This window comes from Loxodonta africana, chromosome 5, assembly GCF_030014295.1.
Source record: "Loxodonta africana isolate mLoxAfr1 chromosome 5, mLoxAfr1.hap2, whole genome shotgun sequence".
Lineage (NCBI taxonomy): Eukaryota > Metazoa > Chordata > Mammalia > Proboscidea > Elephantidae > Loxodonta > Loxodonta africana.
Genome location: NC_087346.1, coordinates 57791021 through 57809793, shown reverse-complemented (window position 1 = coordinate 57809793; position 18773 = coordinate 57791021). Strand labels below are relative to the sequence as shown.

Below are 18773 nucleotides of genomic sequence, written 5' to 3'. Positions count from 1 at the left end.
CTAACAGTCTGCTCTCCCCATCCTGTTCCCTCTTTCTTTGCTTTTTAAAGAGATCAGGTCAGTTGTCTTTAAGAAAATAGATTTTTCTGACTTTGCTCTATCACTTGTGTTTCTGTAAACTGGAAGTTAAATCTAAGGCATGGTAAGATTCATGGTCAACATATTGTATCAGGAAGCACTTATTACATCAAGAAGTATGTCAAGTTTGTCCTTTGATAAAAGTTCCTAAGACTGATCACTGGGTTAAGGTTGTGACAGCTAGAAAGACTTTTGAAAGTGGTTATCCAGAGCAGGGATTATAAGGGATTCTAACCTGAATACTTTAATTTCTTTGGTGAACTAAGAGTAGTGAAGTGTAGGGTAAGATTTCAGAGATGAGTGCATCAGGAACGGGAAGTCTCGTGTATTGGGAGGGGAGACGCATGTAATTGTCTTCAAATATTTGAAGAATGAACACAGTGAAAAAAGGAGATACTCATTTTTACTTTGTTACGTTAGAGCAGTTTCTCAGAGCAAGGTTCAAGAAGTCACCTAGGAGCTTGTTAAAATATGTATTTCTGATTTTGGGGAATCTGCTTTTAAATGTTTTCAGGTCTTAGGCATAACCAGTACCCTAAAGGGCACGACCAAACTTACATGAATGGATATAGAAAAGCTGTTTCAGCAGATTGTGGGTATGTCCAAGAGTTAGAGTTGTTCAGAAATAGGTCTAGCTGCATCGCAGTCTGTATTCTAGGAATATACGTAACTGTCTTCCCACCTTCCTTTCTTTTTGTAATCTTTATAACTTCTTATTGTACAGTTCTAGTTCTGACTTCCAGAATCTACCATGTTAGAAAACCAAATTTTCAAAATGAGATTTTTGTTGTTGTTAGGGGAATAAATGAGTAAAATTTGATACAAAGTTTGTTCTTTTATATAGGATAAACATATAAAGTAAATGAGATTTATAGTTAGTTGTTAGAAAATAAATGCTCTCTGTTTGCTGAGGAAATGTTTCATCCCTGGCAGAGATTCTGATATTGAATTGAACTATTCCAATTTTAATATTTAGATCCCTATCACTTAGGTAGGCTATGAAAATTGTTTTACTTTGTATCAATGTAGGTTATCACTGTACGCTTCATAATTTCTCAGGAGCTACATTATACACTCTTTGATATGCAGAGCATAGGTGAAAGAAGCGTAAGAGAAGAAGGTGGGTATGCAATAAATGTGTAGTGATCTTAACAAAATAAATGACAGGTAATTCCCCTGGCTGCCCTGTTCTGTCCAAGTCCACATAATTTGAGATATTTGTAAAGCATGCTGACTTTGGGAATGTAGATTTATATACATAACCATACAGAAATGAAGAAAGTTCTTTTACCCTTTTAACGAGTGTAGATTACATTTAATATTGAAAGGAGCTAGAGATTTTCTGTATTATATGTGCTGCATATACAGAGAGTATTAGTAACAGTAGTACATTTATAATGTCGGGTTTTTGTTCTGGAAATATTTTAGTTCTGAGCCATCTGAAGATGAAGATTCCCAAGGCCATCCTACCATGGCAGGTAGAAAGAATGATATCTCAGAATTGGAAGCCCTTTCGGAATTGGAAGACCTTAAAGATGCTAAACTTCAGACCTTGAAGGAACTTTTTCCGCAGAGAAGTGACAACGATTTACTTAAGGTTATACCCTTTATGGTGATTGACTATAGTGGTTGTACTGATGTATCCAGTGCTATGGTTAGTGGATTGTCATTTTTCTAAAGCTGTATTATATTTGAAGATAATTATTAACTATTATGTAATAAAAAGGTAAATGCCAGAGATTAACTTGGTGAGAATCTTAACTCATTAATTTATCCACCTGTAAATGATATAATAATTTGAGCTTCAGTAGCTCATACCAGTTTGTGAGGTTTGTTTGTGTGTACTTGAGTGGTTCTGAAATGAGGAGCCCTGCAGCGTCCACTGGAAACACTTGGAAATGTCAGAGAGCTTTTTTCCTCCATAGTAACAAGTGGTCACTGTTGGCATTTAGTACCTTGGGGCCAGGGATACTAAAAGACCTTAAATACTGAGAAGGTCCTGCATAATAAACAGATGAAAATATCCTGCCGATGACAGTCTTGCTGAGAAACGTCAGTTTAACTACAGAAACGAAATAAGCTACTATAGTTGGAATATGTAATGTTTGATTTATAATAGGTGATTCTTGTTGTAAGAGCAAGTAAAAACTGACTTTTCAATTAAATTTTAGATAGAGAATAAATCTGTGAAGAATAATAGTTCACCCCTAGGTCTGCTACTTATTATTTGAATGATCTTAAGGGAGTAATTTAATTTGCAGGTTTAGTTTTTTTCACCTTGTATTTATCAACGCCAGCAACAAGCCCCAACAGCAACAATCCATGCCCTGTCAGCCCCCACCCCAATCTGAGGTTTAAGAGTTAAGCATATCTGCATGGGTTAGACAGGTAACTTTGAAGTGGTGACACTGACATAGGGTAGTACATAACATAGCCCTTTCTAAAAGGAGTGGTTGCTGGTCAGCTCTAGCTGGATGTAGCCATGTGGGTTGTTTAACTTGTTACCAGATATTCAGATTTTCAAATGAATTGAAAAGCTGGATTTTTATTTAATGTTTGTAACCAGTTTATTTAACAGTTTTATTGCTGCATGATTCCTGGTGGTGCAGTGGTTAAGCGCTCAGCTGCTAACTGAAATATCTGCAGTTGAAACTTACCAGCTACTTCATGGGAGAAAGATGTGGCAGTCTTCGTCCGTAAAGATTTACAGTCTTGGAAACTCTGTGAGGCAGTTCTACCCTGTCCTATAGTGTCCCTGTGAGTCAGAATCTACTCAACAGCAACAGGTTTGGTTTTGTTATTGCAATATAATTTACATACCATAAAGATCACCCGTCCAAAGATAATAATTCAATATGTTGAGTATATTTACAAAGTTGTGCAACCATCACCATAATCTAACTTTAGAATGTCTTCGTTATCTCAAAAAGAAGCCTTGAAACGCATTTCCCTCCCTCTCGCTCCCCCCCCCCCAAAAAAACCTCATTGCCATTGAGTCTATTCTGACTCATAGTGACCATATACAATAGAGTAGAACTGCCCACAGGGTTTCTACGGAAGCAGACTGCCACATCTTTCTACTCTAGAGCTGGTAATGGGTTCAAACCACTCACCTTTTGGTTAGCATTGTGCCACCAGGGCTCCTCTCTTAGCCTTAGGCAATCACTGATCTACATTCTGTGTTTATAGATGTGACTGTTTTGGACATTTCATTTAATGGGATCACACAATATGTGATCTTTTGTGACTGGCTTCTTTCGCTTAGTATAAGATTTCAATGTTCATCTGTGTTGTGGCATCTATTCATTCCTTGTAATGGTAACTAAAGAATAAAAAACAAAAACACCGTTCAAGCCAAACAACATACCTGTGAACCAGAGGTGGTCTTGGGGCTTAGAGTTTGAACTCTAAAGTGTAGATTAAGTTACTCCCATTTTTCTATGTTATTTTCTAATATGAATTGACATTTTTTTTTCCAAAATAATTTTTGGGAATCTTACTATTAGTGAAATAAAACTACAGTGATATATTGAGTCTACGTTTTCCCCTGCCAGCAGTGTTACTTGCTTGCTGATGTGATTTTTTTTTTTTTTTCTCCACGAAGAAAAAGAAATGTGGCCACAAGTATTTACTCCCAGTGTTAGAATACGGTAGTAAGAAAAGAGCTGCCAAAGAATAAACATGGTGGAGTAACAAAATATTCATCATGAAAGAACAGGTCTCATTGAAAAGCTTTACCTTGCTTGCCAGGTTTTCATATTAGTTCATTAGCATTTTTCTTTCTCTGGAAATGTTCTTCTCTAATTTTTAATTTCAGTGGGAAAATAGAATTGATACACAGAATTTTTCTGAATGTTTCATTAACCGGTATCTGTAATTGTGAGAATTTAGCATATCGTTTACTTCAAAGTAAAACACCTTCTTGAAATAATCTGTATTTCAAGTGATCCCCATCAGTTCAGGGGATTTTAAAGTAACATTTACAAATTAGTTTATGAAGATTTTTGGACCCATAGAAAAGAATTCAAGAAGTTGTGAAATATAAATTTAGTCCTAGGCTTGATGAGAATGTGGTATTTTGAAAAATGAGAGGCGATTATAGGACATCTGAGGATCTAGGATTTTGAAAAGTAGCATAGATGAGAGCACTCTCATATTTGATTTGAAACTTTTTTTAATTGTGGTAAAATGCACATAATAAAACATTTGCCATTTAGCCTTGTTTACGAGTACCGTTTACTGATGAGGCTATTTATTTAATACAGAAATAACTTTTAAAAAGTAAGATCTTTTTAAAATGAGTAACTCATTGGAAATATGGGAAACTAGAAACAGAAAAGTATGGGATGTTTAGTTTTTTCTGAGGTCTGAAATGCTTACAGACAATATAAAAACAATATATTGAAAATTATGTAAGTAATCTATGACTATATTCTTGAAAAAACTCTCCTCTTGAGAAGTATTAAATAAAAAATGAGAGCAGAATTGTGCCCCCCCCACCCCCAAATAGGAATATAAATGTCAGCTTCCCTTACTGTCTCTCTGTGTCTTGTCTTTGTGTCTTTCTGTCTCTGTCTCTTGTGGACATACACAGTGTCTGGACATACAAGTTTCTAAGGCTTCAGTGTAAAAGCCTTATAATTAACAACAGAAACCTTGAATATACCGTATATGTTTTATTATGTTTTCAATTTTTCTTTATACAAGTGATGAGCACATCTCATACATTTTAATATGCTTAGATAAATTTTAGATAAATCAGGTTTTCTGAAATTTTATTTTAGGATTTAAACTATTACACAAGTGTTTTCCTACCCTCTGCATACACAGATTTCACTCACCTTGTACGTATTTAATATTATTTGTTCTTAAATATCTGAATAACTTAGTAAGACAATTCTTAAAGTGTTATTTTTAAAACAATCTTTTCTCATTGATAGTTGATTGAATCAACAAGCACCATGGATGGAGCAATTGCTGCTGCCTTGCTGATGTTTGGTGATGCAGGTATGCCTGACTTAGTCTCAAACCATGTTCATTTATATAATAATATTTTCAGTATTGCTGTACGATTTCCCAAGCACATTCATGAATTTTTACAGGAACCTTTGAATTATTTTAGATGAAGAAAGTAAAGCTTAAGAAGATTAATTTACTTACCTGAGGTCATGTAGCTATTTGGGGACCAGGTCATTTAAGTTGATTTTTTTTCCAGAAAAAAACATAATAGCAGCTGAGCTGTGTCGGACGCGTTATTTACGTGGGCTCATTATTTGTGAAAATACGATATACCTGTAGGCAAAACTTTTGTGTGACAGTGATCCTGTTTCCCTGCTGTTGTGTAATCGTTTTGTTTTTTATATTAAACATCTTCTCTCATGTCATTTTATTTTTTTAAATTTACCTGATTCTTTATGACAATGGCATTTTATGGGTGTATCCTAATTTTTTAAAACCTTGTTCATGAACATTTTGACTTTTTGATAAAATTTTTGTATGTATACCCAAGCAAATATTTTCTTATCAGTTCCATGGAAAAAAATCATAGAAAAGCAATTGCTGGACGAAAAGATGTTTACATTTAAAATTTTGAGATATAAATATAGAAAGACAGTAAGTAATTCATAATGTTTAAATATGACTGCTCATGGCCTTGCTAGGACTGGCCATTTACTACTTTTTTAAATCTTTGATGATCTGAAAATAGTTTTTTTTGTTTTATTTTGCCTGTCTTTAATTATTAACAAGGTTAAACATCTTTTCATTTTTTTCTGCTGCTCTGTTTATGGTCTTTGAGTATCACGGTTTTATTTAATAGTAAGTTTAGATGGAGTTTCTTTTTATCTAGTGTGTAAGGTGCAGCCCTAACTTATGTGTTTTTTACCCTGAAATTGATAGTGCGTGCTCCCAATAAGGGATGAAAATTCATTAAATTGATAGTTTAGACGTGCTACTTAGGATGTTAACTTGTTCTCTTCTATAAGCTTAATATTGGTGACTATAAGCAGAATAGATTTAGATGTGGATAGCTGAGTGTTGTGTGCGCTTATGTAAGCTTATATACTACGATTTTGGTTTTGCATTTTCTCCCATGTTTACTCATTAATTGCAGATTTTTAACCGTGTATACATGTTACATCCGTGTGAAAATTTGGTGCCATAATGTTAACAGAAAAGGATGTATAAGCAGATGTTTAACGCTGACAAAAACAAAGCTTTAATTCTTTTTAAGAAAAAAATATGTCTACTTGACTTGGCATAAATCATCTAGTTTGTTGCTTTTTTCAAACAGAATATTATTAACAATCCTTACCTAACCCCAACAAATCTGTGGGTGGCAGTGGACAGCAGTGGTTGTATTTCCCCCTTTTTAAAGTGGATGCTGTAAATTGTTAGCGTATGTAGAATGCTTATTTACTTTATGAAACAGATCTGGAGAAAAAATAAGTATTGATACTGATAATTATACAGGTACTGTATTTGCAAATGTTAATGGCACCACTTTTATGTAGTAGCCATGTTATGAAATTTTTAAGCTTAAATTTATAAAGCTGTTGTGTACGTATGTGTTTTGAATATTATATTTCTACAAATTTTATTCTAAGTGCATAATTAGGGTGGTTGTTTGTTATGTGTCATCAAGTCTATTCCCACTCATGGCGAACCTATAGGACACAACAAAACTACCCCATGGGGTTTCCTAGGCTGTAATCTTTATGGGAGCAGATTACCAAGTCTTTTTTTTTAATCCTGTGAAGCTGCTGGTGAGTTCAAACCTCTGACATTGCGGTTAGTAGCTAAGCACTTAACCCGTGTGCCGCCAGGGTTCCTTCATAATTGGGGTACTGATATAATAAGTGTTGAAATCATGAACCTTTTTTTAGCTTTAGCAAGTGCTTTCATATTAGCACAGCAATGTGTCTAAGTAATTTGCTCTCTGAAAGTGGGGAAAAAAAAAAACGAAGCGCATTTCCATCTAGTCAGTTCCTACTCATAGCGACCCTATAGGACAGAGTAGAACCTGCCCCATAGGGTTTCCAAGGAGTAGCTGGTAGATTTGAATTGCCGACCTTTTGGTTAGCAGCTGAGCTCTTAACCACTGCGCCACCAGGCTCCCCGAAAGGGAAAGTGTTTAAGAAATATATGTGAAGTATGTATATAACATGGCTTTTTTAAAGAAATATTTTTGTTATTGTTGGGAATATGCACAGCAGAAGGTTTGCCAGTTCAGCAGTTTCTACTTGTACAATTTAGTAATATAGATTACATTCTTTGAGTTATGCACCATCCTCACCTTCCTTTTCTGGGGTTTTCCTCCTGCGTTAACATAAACTCACTGCCTCCTAAATTTCTTATGTAATCTTTCAAGTTGCTGTTGTCAGTTTGATCATATATAGATAGATCTTAAAAGAGCATAGTGCTCAAGGCAAACATTCTTTACTTGTTAAGCTAAAATAAACTACTGAAGACTTCAAGGGATATTATTGGTTTAAATTTTAAACATTATCTCAGGGCAGTAGTTTCAGGGGTTCATCCAGCTGCCATGCCTCCAGGAATGCTGGATTCCACGAGAATAGGAAATTCTGTTCTGCATTTTCCCCTTTTTATCCTGCTGCTTCTAGTAGTGTCTTTGATGAAAATGTTCAATAATGGTAGCTGGGCATAGTCCAGTTCTTTTGGTCTCATAGCAAAGGAAGCAATTGTTCATGGAAACAATTAGCCACACATCCCATTTCCTCCTCCTATTCTTGTTTCTCCAGGCGAATAGAGACCAATTGTTTTGCCATGAGCCTCTTGCAAGCTTTTAAGACTCCAGGCACTAGCAAGGAACTGGGAGGTAGAACAGAAGCCTTAAACAGATTATTAGGCCAGTTAACTGGAATGTCCCATGAAACCATAACCCTAAACCTGGAAACCAAATCCCATAAGTGTTCGGTTGTACATAAGCAGCCACAGCCAAACCAAACCAAACCCAGTGCCGTCAAGTCGATTCCAACTCATAGCAACCCTATAGGGCAGAGTAGAACTGCCCCGTAGAGTTTCCAAGGAGCGCCTGGCGGATTTGAACTGCCGACGCTTGGGTTAGCAGCTGTAGCACTTAGCCACTACACACCAGGGTTTCCCAAGCAGCCACGGCAGGTATTCATTTTTGGGGGGGTGAGGGAAGGATTGGTGTAACATGGTTTCTTAAGATCATGTAGATTTTTTTCTGTTTCATTCTAGAATATGCAGATTTCTTGTTACTGTTAGGCTCTCTTGTTTTTAGGTTAAGAGTAATAATTTAAAAAACCCATTGTCATTGAGTTGATTCCAACTCATAGCGACCCTATAGAACAGAATAGATCTGTTCCATAGGGTTTCCAAGGAGTAGCTGGTGGATTTGAACTGCTGACCTTTTGGTTAACAGCCGAGCACTAAACTACTGCACCACTAAGCTCTCTGTATTTCAGTTCCTCATTTGTAAAATGAAGGCACTACCTACTTCGTGAAAAGTAAATGAAGCCACTAATAAAAGCTTTGTACAAAGCTTGTACATACCTGAAAACCCTGTACATACGTAATGATTATTGGTATCAGTGATGCTATTGAGGTGATCTGCACTGATGAGCTCAATTGTTTTCACTGCCAAATGCTGTCATTGGCTAGAATGTCCCCCCCCCATATTACTCTTTAGAATTACTAGTCAATTTAGAAGTATGTTTGTAGCATTAAATAATGTGGTTTAGAAATACAGTGTTGCAGTGATTTCTATTTTTAAAAGACTGAGAAGTGTCTCTACTCACTTTTCCTTCAATTTCAGCTGATACTTACCAAGTATACATACTACAAGGGAGAAAGAACACTAGGCCTGAAGTCAAGAGAACTGCCTACAATGTATTCATTATAATAAGATTTTTACCTTTGTTTTACATTAAGTTGATTGTTACTATTTTTGTGCGAAGTCTGAGTGTGCTTTTGTTTTTAAAGGTGGTGGACCCAGGAAAAGAAAAGCATCTTCTTCTTCAGAGCCATATGAGGATGATGAATTTAATGATGATCAATCTACCAAAAAGAAAAGGCTAGATAACGTAAGTTACATTTGAATTGAAGTACCAAAATTAGCTGCTTAAGCAAAGAGTGTGTTGAGTCTGAATAACTAGACCTGAAAATCCACATAATATTTTTTTCCTTTTCACAGCTAACTCAGGGATTTTGTGCTTACATTTAATTTGTGACTTTGCTATTTTTAAATTTATCCAGGATTAATTGCACATCTCCAAGTTATAAAGTTAATTTTTTAAAGGTACTGTAGTGGTGTGGTAAAGTAACTTTTGGGAAAAGTATAATATTTTAAATTAAATTGTATTTCATAAAGGTTATGCATACATATAGCTGTACAACGCCTAAAAATTAGCTGCCCTCTCACCACCATTTTCTACTTCACAGAGGCAAATGCTATAACTCTTCTAGATGACTCTTAAGATATTTACCTCCATATCTAAAAATAATAGTGATTTTGCCTTTATTGCATTGCTCTAGCTTTCCCTTAACTTCAGCTTTATAAATGGAATTACTAGGAGGCATCCCAGAGAATCACTCATTTTCAAATATAACCTTCCCTGTCTACATTAACAAGGGCACAATTTCGTTTTGGTAATCACAATCAGAAGCAGTTACCCCAATTAGCACAGTAACCTCTTTTTTTTTTTTTTTTTTTGCCTGTGATTTAGTGGCATAAGATGCCCAGAATAACCAGCTGGCAGTTTCTACCCTAATTTAATGGAACAGTTATTATTTCATCTGATGGAAACATTCTTCCCTTGGGAACTGATACTGATGGAAAGTAAAAATTCTGTGAGTGAGATTTTAGGTGTGAAGGGCAGCTGTAGTGTCAGGCACTAGGCCCACAGTTTAGTTTCCAGATCCATGCATAATGGCTCCAGAAGAAGTGGCATCATACATCAGTTGTTGATTCAGAGTATGTACATTACATATGTACTTCTGCTGAACAGCGGTTTAGTTTAGTCAGGTGTTACCTGCAGACTCACATGCTGAATTTTCAGTAAGCTATTCCGCTCTTCTGTAAGCCATCTGCTTTTAGGTCCTGGGGCAAATGGTGAGATAAGTGAGCTCCATGAGCATGAATCCACTAATGCCCTTTCCTCCAGTGAAGTTAGCTCCCTGGTCAAAAGCGTTGTTGTGTAACAATGTACTATGGCTGTGAATAAAGTTTTCGTAATCTGTGTATGGTGGTGTTACTAGAAGCAGGTAGATAGGGAAGGCAAACTCACACTCGGAGTAGATACCTTACTGTCTCTTTCACAATGAAAGTGGTCCAGAAAGTTGACTGAACCTCCCAAAGAATGGTGGTATGTTGGGGACTCACTCTTGACCTCTGCTCTTGGCAGGTTGGGTATGCATCAATGGTGATAACTAGATAAATCTTGGTGTAGGACATTTTCACCTTGTTCATCACCATGCACGGCCTCTATCCCTTTTGCCATGGCCACTTTGTACATGGGTCCACCGAGTAAGCACCCAGGTGGCTACAGTCTTACTGATTTTCACAGAATAAATTATCCACTGAATTATTTCAAATCTCATCTGTTATAGATGTGCTTTGCTGAACATTCACGTTGAAAACTGTTATCCTCATCTTCTATTTTCATTCTGAGATGTTCAACACTGTACATCTCCTCAGACTTCTGGCAGTTGATTTTCCGATCTTGTTCTTTTTATCCACTGTTCATGATAATTATGTTGATCTGTACCTCTGGGCCATCTTTTTCCACACAAAATAGTCAACAAAATGTACTGTCCAAAATTGCAAATAGCAATTTACTTTTGGCTGGTTCTAGCATTTATGCAAAAACCCTTTATAAATCAGGTTCAAGATCTCCCCTTTAGCTGATCATAAAGAATTCCCATAGTGCTGTTGTAGATATTGGTTGGAGAAGGAGCAGCAATAAAGCAGGAATAGGTATCATAGGAGCCTGAACCACCTGCATGCATAGCTTATTTGTTCTTCCTGAACATGTTCAAGTCTAATCTCAGGTACACCATGTCTGCTTGATGATGGTTTGCTGCTGTGTGATCAGCTGTAGGCTTGGTTGATTAGATACGCAGATCACATAGCAGTTCAAGTCTTATGGATGCTTGATGTCCCATGGTCAGCGGTTCTTTTTCTAACAGGACACACTATCAAAGCCAGTAACTGTTTTCAAAAAGGGAATAGTCAGTTCTATTATAACACTTCTTTTAAAATTATGAATGTGTTCCAGTTCAATTAATAGAGAACAACCCTAATTTGCCTGCATGTGTGTAATTTTGTCTGTGAGAAACTCTAGGTGAACACAGAAAATGGCACCCAGCTAAACTGAACCCAAAGGAATACACAAAATACACACATCTCAAACATCTGACTACCTTATTGCTCCATGTGTATTATCCTACAGTGTTGTGTTTTGTTATGCTTTCACATTTGTGAACTTCTCTATTTCAAAAAAATACTCATTCACCATCATAAATATATCTAAGCATCCTGGTTGAAAAATGCCAAGCAATGATGCAAAAAACCTAGGTACCCGTCAATGGATGAATGGATAAACAAATTATGTTATATACACCCAGTGGGATACTACGCAGCAATAAAGAACTATGATGAATCCGTAAAACATCTCACAACTTGGATGAATCTGGAAGGCATTATGCTGAGTGAAATTAGCCAGTCACAAAAGGACAAATATTGTATGAGACCACTATTATAAGAACTCAAGAAAAGGTTTAAATGCAGAAGAAAACGTTCTTTGGTGGATACGAGGGTGGGGAGGGCAGGAGAGGGGTATTCACTAGATAGTTGACAAGAATCATCTTAGGTGAAGGGAAGGACAACACACAATACACGGGAACTCAGCACCACTGGACTAAGCCAAAAGCTAAGAAGTTTCTCAAACTCAAACACTTCAAGGGACAGAAAGCAGAGACTGGGGTCGGGGACCATGGTTTCAGTGGGCATGTAGGTCAATTGGCATAACAAATTTTATTGAGAAAATGTTCTGCATTCTACTTTGGTGAGTGGCATCTGGGGTCTTAAAAGCTAGCAAGTGGCTAAGACACACGAATTGGTCCCAACCCATCTGGAGCAAAGAAGAATGAAGAACACCAAAGACACAAAGAAAATATTAGTCTAAGAGACAAAAGGGCCACACAAACCAGATACTCCATCAGCCTGAGACCAGAAGAACTGGATGGTACCCAGCCACTACCATTGACCGCCCTTACAGGGAACAAAACAGTCCCTAGGGGAGCAGGAGAAAAGTGTGCAGAACTCCAATTCTAGTAAACAGACCAGACTTAATGGCCCGACCCAGACTAGAGGAACCCTTGAAGCCATGGCGCCTGGGCTCTGTTAACCCAGAACTAAAACCATTCCCAAAACCAGTCTTCAGACAAAGAGTAGACTGGACTATAAAACATAAAATAAGCACTCATGAAGAGTGTGGTTCTTAGTTTAAGCAAATAGATACATGAAACCAAATGGGCAGCTCCTGTCCAGAGGCAGGATGAGAACACAGAAAGGGACAGGAACTGGTTGGATATACACAGGAAACCTGAAATGGAAAGGCGGGGTGTACTGTCACATTGTGGGGATTGTAAGTGTGTCACATAACAATATGTGTTAGAATTTTTGTATGAGAAATTGAGCTGTAAACTTCCACCTAAAGCACCAAAAAAAAAAAAAAAAAAAAAAACAGTGCATGCAAAAGGAAAGTTTTAAGTATTGAGGTTTTAAATGAGACCATGTGATACCCTGAGCAACAGGCATAAAGGAATGTACATTGTGAACCATCAGAGACAACACCATGGAAAGAAAGCATATGGCTAGAACAGCACAGTGCTGTGAAATCAGAGCAAGGCCTGAAGAAACAGAAGAAAAGGGAAGATGTTGAGCATATGGATTAAAGACCAAATAGTGAGAAAATCTGGAACAGCCTTTCTCACCTCTTTGAACCTGTATTAGAAGACCTTAAACAGAAATATCCTGCAGAAGTGGCTTCTTTTAGTGCTGTAGTGGCAGGTGTAGTGGTTTCAGATACTGCTAAAATCTCCAAAGCCTTCCTGAGTGTAGATGAGAAAGCTGCGAAAGAATTTTCCAGCAGTGATACAGAAATAAATTGAAGAAAGCGGTTGTATATACTAGATCAGATTTTCAATTTTGATGAAACAGTAAGTGTTATGAATGTATGCCTCAAAGGACGTACTTCTCAAAGACAGAAATCACGTTCCAGGATTTAAGGCTCTGAAAGGTAGCATAACTGGTGTTTAGCACTCGTGCCGGGTGGAGACTTGAGGCTGAGTCCGTTAGTGGTTTAACACTCACCAAACTGAGTGTTTTGGAAGAACTTGTTAAATTCAGCCTTGGAGTTCACTATGGGCATAGCAGAAAAGAATAGATGACTGTCCAGATCTGCACTGATACTTTTATTGAGTTCTTCCCTTTTAGAGAGGATTATCACAAAAATAAATAAATAAGCAAAACAAAGCAAAAAAGAACCTTAGCTTTTAGAATTCTTACAGTACATCAGTCTATACAAACGCAATGCAAATATCAATTTTGCCTTTTTGCTTGAAAAAAAATCTATACGGTTCATTGATAAAGATGTGATAACAGTATTTATGACTTACATGGTGCACATTTAAGATGTTAATTGCTGTTATTGAAGGTGAGAATGCAGAAATGGTTATAGAATTTTGGAAAAGATTTAATACTAGAGTAATCATTGATACCACTGTAGAAGCCTGGAATGATAAAAGAGTGCTTGCATTATATGTGGTAGAAAATTCTCCTGAAATTGACTAATTTTGAAATATTTGATCCTTCAGAGAAACTTGAAAAAAATCAAAGCAAGCTGTGTTGATCTAGAATAACAGGTTGGATTTGAGGTAGAAAAGGAGATGCTGAAGAGCTAGGGTCTCATCCTGATGATCTAACTATAGAATACTTGAAACAGCTTGTTACCGGTGGCCATTATGTGCAGATGATGAAAACCCAAAATGCTACATTGTGACAGCATAACACATCAAGTTATTAGATGTCTTAGGTGTTATTGAAAAACAGTTGTACTAGCTTGAAGATAATGCCTTTATTGCTAAACATATAGAATAATCATGCATGAATTTGGAACCACACAGGCAGCTTGAGTATGAAAAGAGGAGACTAGCAAAGCAGCTGAAATTGGGTTTATATTTTAAGCCAATATAAACCTCGAGCCACACCCTTTTGTATTTGGTATTACAGCTTTCTATCTATTTTCAGGAATCACTGTCTTGTCATGGATTGAATTGTGTCCCCCAAAAATATATGTCAACTTGGCTAGGCCATGATTCCCAGTATTGTGTGGTTGCCCTCCATTTTGTAATATAATTGTCCTCTGTCTGAATCACCTACTCCTGCTATAACAGAAATACAAGTGGATGGCTTTAATAAAGAGGAGTTTATTCTCTCACAGTCCAGTAGGCTAGAAGTCCGAATTCAGGGTGCCAGCTCCAGGGGAATGCTTTCTGTCCTTGTCGACTGTGGAGGAAGGTCCTTATCATCAGTCTTCCCTTGGTCTGGGAACATCTCAGTGCAGGAACCTCAGGTCCAAAAGACACGTGCTGCTCCTGGTGCTGTTTTCTTGGTGATATAGGTCCTCACATCTCTCTGCTCACTTCTCACTTTTCTATATCAAAAGAAATTGGCTTAAGACACTACCCAATTTTATAGCTCTCATCAATATAAAAAAAAAAATAACTGCCACTAATCAATCCTATTATGTCATAACGATAGGATTTATAACATTTAGGGAAATCACATCAGAAGATAAAATGGTAGACAATCCCACAGTCATACAAGGGAATCATGACCTAGCCAAGTTAACAGATATTTTGGGGGGACACATTTCAATCCATGACATCCCTCATTTTGTGATGTTACAAATCCTAACCTCTATATGTTATTGGGTCATCATGAGTCAGAATCGACTCAATGGCAACAGGTTTTATATGTTAATGAGGCGGGATCAGTGTGGGATGTATCTTGAGTCACAGCCTTACAAGAGGGTGTGATTCAAGTCACCACCCTTAAGTCATCACCCTTAATCAGGTCACACCCTTGCTGGAGTCACACCTTTTATCTTACAAAGGATAAAAGAAGAGAGAAGTGAGCAGAGAGGGGAGGGACTTGATTACCACCAGGAAAGCAGAACTGGGAGCAGAGCACGTCCTTTAGATCGAGGGTGCCAGAGGTGAGAACCCCCTAGACTCGGAAAGTTTGATGCCCATGGTACATGGAGATCTCCAAGGAATGCTGGGCCCACAGATACTGAAAAGAGACGAGGGCCTTCCCTCGGAGCCGACAGAGAAAGCCTTCCACTAGAGCTAGCACCCTGAACTCAGACTTTAAGCCTCCTAAACTGTGAGAGGATAAATTTCTGTTTGCTAAAACCATCCACTTGTGGTATCTTTGTTACAGTAGCACTAGATAACTAAGATACGTTCCTTCCACCATTTCACAGTAACTTACGAACTATAGCCCTTTCAGTGCCCACATCTACAAGCAAACTTAAGGTCATATTTATTGTGCCATATTTATTGTAGTACTATGTGTTTCATAACCATTTAATTTGTGTAAAACTGTGCTGCTGTTTTTATATGTCACTGAGAGCATTTTTTAGTACTGTGCCGCTAGCATAATTTTTCTCAGACACTGTGGTTTTTATTTTCTTGTCTTTCATAGCATGGTAGTTTTTTGAAGTATGTATGTTATGTCATGTTATAGCTGTAGTTACCAGATGAGAATATGACCTTGCTCTGAAACCACACGGGTCCCTGCTGTGATTTCCCTATTGGGGCTTGCCAGAGACATCATACGGCATATTACTTGCCACAGATTCTCTGTGAATCATGCATCTGTTGGTCATGTGGCACAAGTGGCAGAGCTCCTTGTACTGCACCCTGAACGGGCTACAGGCCCTGTTCATAACTGACAGTCTTAAGGGCTACTTGGTAAAGGGTCAGAGCAGCACACATGTAATGTATACCTTCCCTCCATTATCCAAAGAGGCCTATCAAGTGTTGTATCTTTTTCTTAGAGGCAGGCAGGGTGCAGCCATTTAGTTATTTTTTACAGAGCAGATTTTGCAACATGCTGCAAACTGGGCTTCCATAAAAGTCATGAAAATGGCAGGCGCTAGATTTGGGGAGTGGTTATTTCCTGTGCTTTGGCATGCATGTATCTTCATTAGGCCATCTGAAATACCCACTAATTTGTGTTAGCAATTCCAGTCATCCTGATATCTTTAATGTTCTGTGGACTGTGCAAAACTGTCATATTCTCCAGGACTCATCCAGCTTTTGTATAGGCCATGAGGTGCGTTGCCTTGGGATGGGATGATGGTGCCAATATCTGCAGTACCTTCAGGAATATAGTATTGCTGCTGTTACTGCTGCTTTATTATTTTGATTGATTGGAGCAGTTTTAGGGACTTTGATATTTTCTACAATAGTGACCCCTTACTGCATGGGTCAGGAAGCGAATATGGAGTTATGCTAGTGCCAAATCTATCTCTTCCAACTATGTATTTTGGAACTGGAGAATAACCACTGGGTTGATTTTTCCTGGGCTTACTGAGTCAGATTTGGGCCCAAACTCCTTTTATTGCCTGGCTTCTGTAAACTACTGAACCACACGGATATGTTTGGTTACCAGGGATTAGCAGAGTGGGCGGAAGAGTGGGATCCAAGAGCAAATGAAAGGCACACCATATATTGGATATTTCATTTGTGCTATTACATACTTGATTTCCAAAATCTGTACACTGTTTTACAAATATTTTATCTTTTTTTTTTTGAGGTGAAATTCACATAACAAATTAATTATCTAAACTGACTGTTTCAGTGGCATTTAGTATGTAACAGTGTTGTGCAACCACCACTCTATTTAGTTTCAAAACGTTTTCATCACCAAGTAATAAAATCCCATACCCATAAAGCAGTCATTGTCTATACTCTGCCTCTGGCACCTGGTAACCAGCAATCTGCTTTCTGTTTCTATGGATTTATCTATTGTGGATATTTTATGTATATGTGAAATTCTGGATATTTCATACAGTATGTGACCTTTTGCTTCTGGCTTATTTCACTTAACATGTTTTTGAGGTTCATCCACGTTGGAGCAAATGTCAGTATTTCATTTCTTTGGTTGAATAATATTCCATTTTATCTGTATACCACGATTTTTTCTACTTGTTCATCTCTTAATGGACATTTGGGTCATTTCTACCTTTTGGCTATTGTGAAAAGTGCTGTTATGAATATTCATGTGCGAGTATTTCTTAGAGTACCTGTTGTCACTTATTTTGGGTTTATACACAGGAGTGGAATTACTGGGTCATATGGTAATCCTGTGTTTAACTTTTTGAGAGCTGCCGAACTGTTTTCCATAGCAACCACACCGTTTTACCATCCCACCAGCAATATACAAGCATTTCAGTTTCCCTACATCTTTAACCAGCACTTGTTATTTTCCATTTTTTTAAGCCATCCTAGTAGGTGTAAAGTGGTAACTCATTGTGATTTTGATTTTCATTTCCCTAATGACTAAGGAGGAGTCCTGGTGGCTCAGTGGTTAAGAGGTTGGCTGCTAACCAAAAGGTTGGCAGTTCAAATCCACCAGCCACTCCTTGGGGTGGTTCTACTCTGCCTATAGGATAGTTATGAGTTGGAATCAACTTGAGAGCAACAGGTTTGGTTTTTTGGTTAATGACTAATGGTGTTGAACATCTTTTTATGTGCTCGTTGACCATTCGTATGTCTTCATTGGAGACACGTCTATTTAAGTTCTTTGTCCCATTTTTCATTTGGATTGCCTATCTTTCTGTTGAGTTGTAAGAGTGCTTTATGTACTCAGGACACTAGAACCTTATCAGCTTTATGATTTGCCAATATTTTCTCCCATTCTTTAGGTTGTCTTTAAATATTTTATCTTTTATATTACCCTATTCTTGTTTCATGATTTTAGTATCTTATTTCTGAATGTGTTATTTTTTCTTTTCCTGGGCCATCTAGCCACTGGAAGATCTCTGCAGGCATATCTTTTTTTTTTTTTTTTTTTTTTGCTGGCATATCTTTAGGACTTCTTGGATTGGTCAGATCTACCAGAAAAGGTTTTTCTTACTCTCTTGCCTGGGGAGTAAAAAACAGACTCAGTGTTCCAAGATTCGGAGGGCAAAAAGGAATAAATCTGCCATAGTGAACTAGATCACTAATAATGTATAATCTTTCCCCATTATTCTTGTCTTTCTTGCCTTCCCAACACCCTGTGTTGGATACTTGTATTTTTATCTTTTTTTCAGTTTGTGTTACCCAAGTCTACGCCGGGTCAGACTTTCATCTTTAGCTTAGCACCGTCTGGTGCTTGGCAATTTTTAATTAGTAAATCCCCTCAGTCAACTAGGGATATTAAGGTTTTCTTGCATATTTCCTATGTTTTTCTCTTCCAGAGCTTTTATTCTTACCAGTAAGGTGCAGTGTTCCTTTACCAAATCTAACCCACACCTTTCTTCTATTTTTGAAACCTTGTTTCGTAATAGCTTGTCTTTTCCTCCCTTCATTTCATTCCCCCTTTCCCACAGATAATACTGACAGTTTTTTTCTATCCTAAGGTGACCTGCCTT

At 37.4% G+C, this 18773-nt stretch overlaps 1 protein-coding gene across 6 annotated transcripts in view; it reads left to right on the top strand.

The window, feature by feature from the left end:
- Positions 1-18773, top strand: part of SMARCAD1 (SWI/SNF-related, matrix-associated actin-dependent regulator of chromatin, subfamily a, containing DEAD/H box 1) — a 91779-nt gene that overhangs the window by 24969 nt on the left and 48037 nt on the right. For all 6 annotated transcript variants that reach the window (XM_064285535.1, XM_064285534.1, XM_064285537.1 and 3 more), the window contains 3 exons: positions 1507-1675; positions 5019-5085; positions 9046-9146. In XM_064285535.1, coding sequence (XP_064141605.1) covers positions 1507-1675; positions 5019-5085; positions 9046-9146 — 337 coding nt within the window. The remainder of the gene's footprint in view (positions 1-1506; positions 1676-5018; positions 5086-9045; positions 9147-18773) is intronic.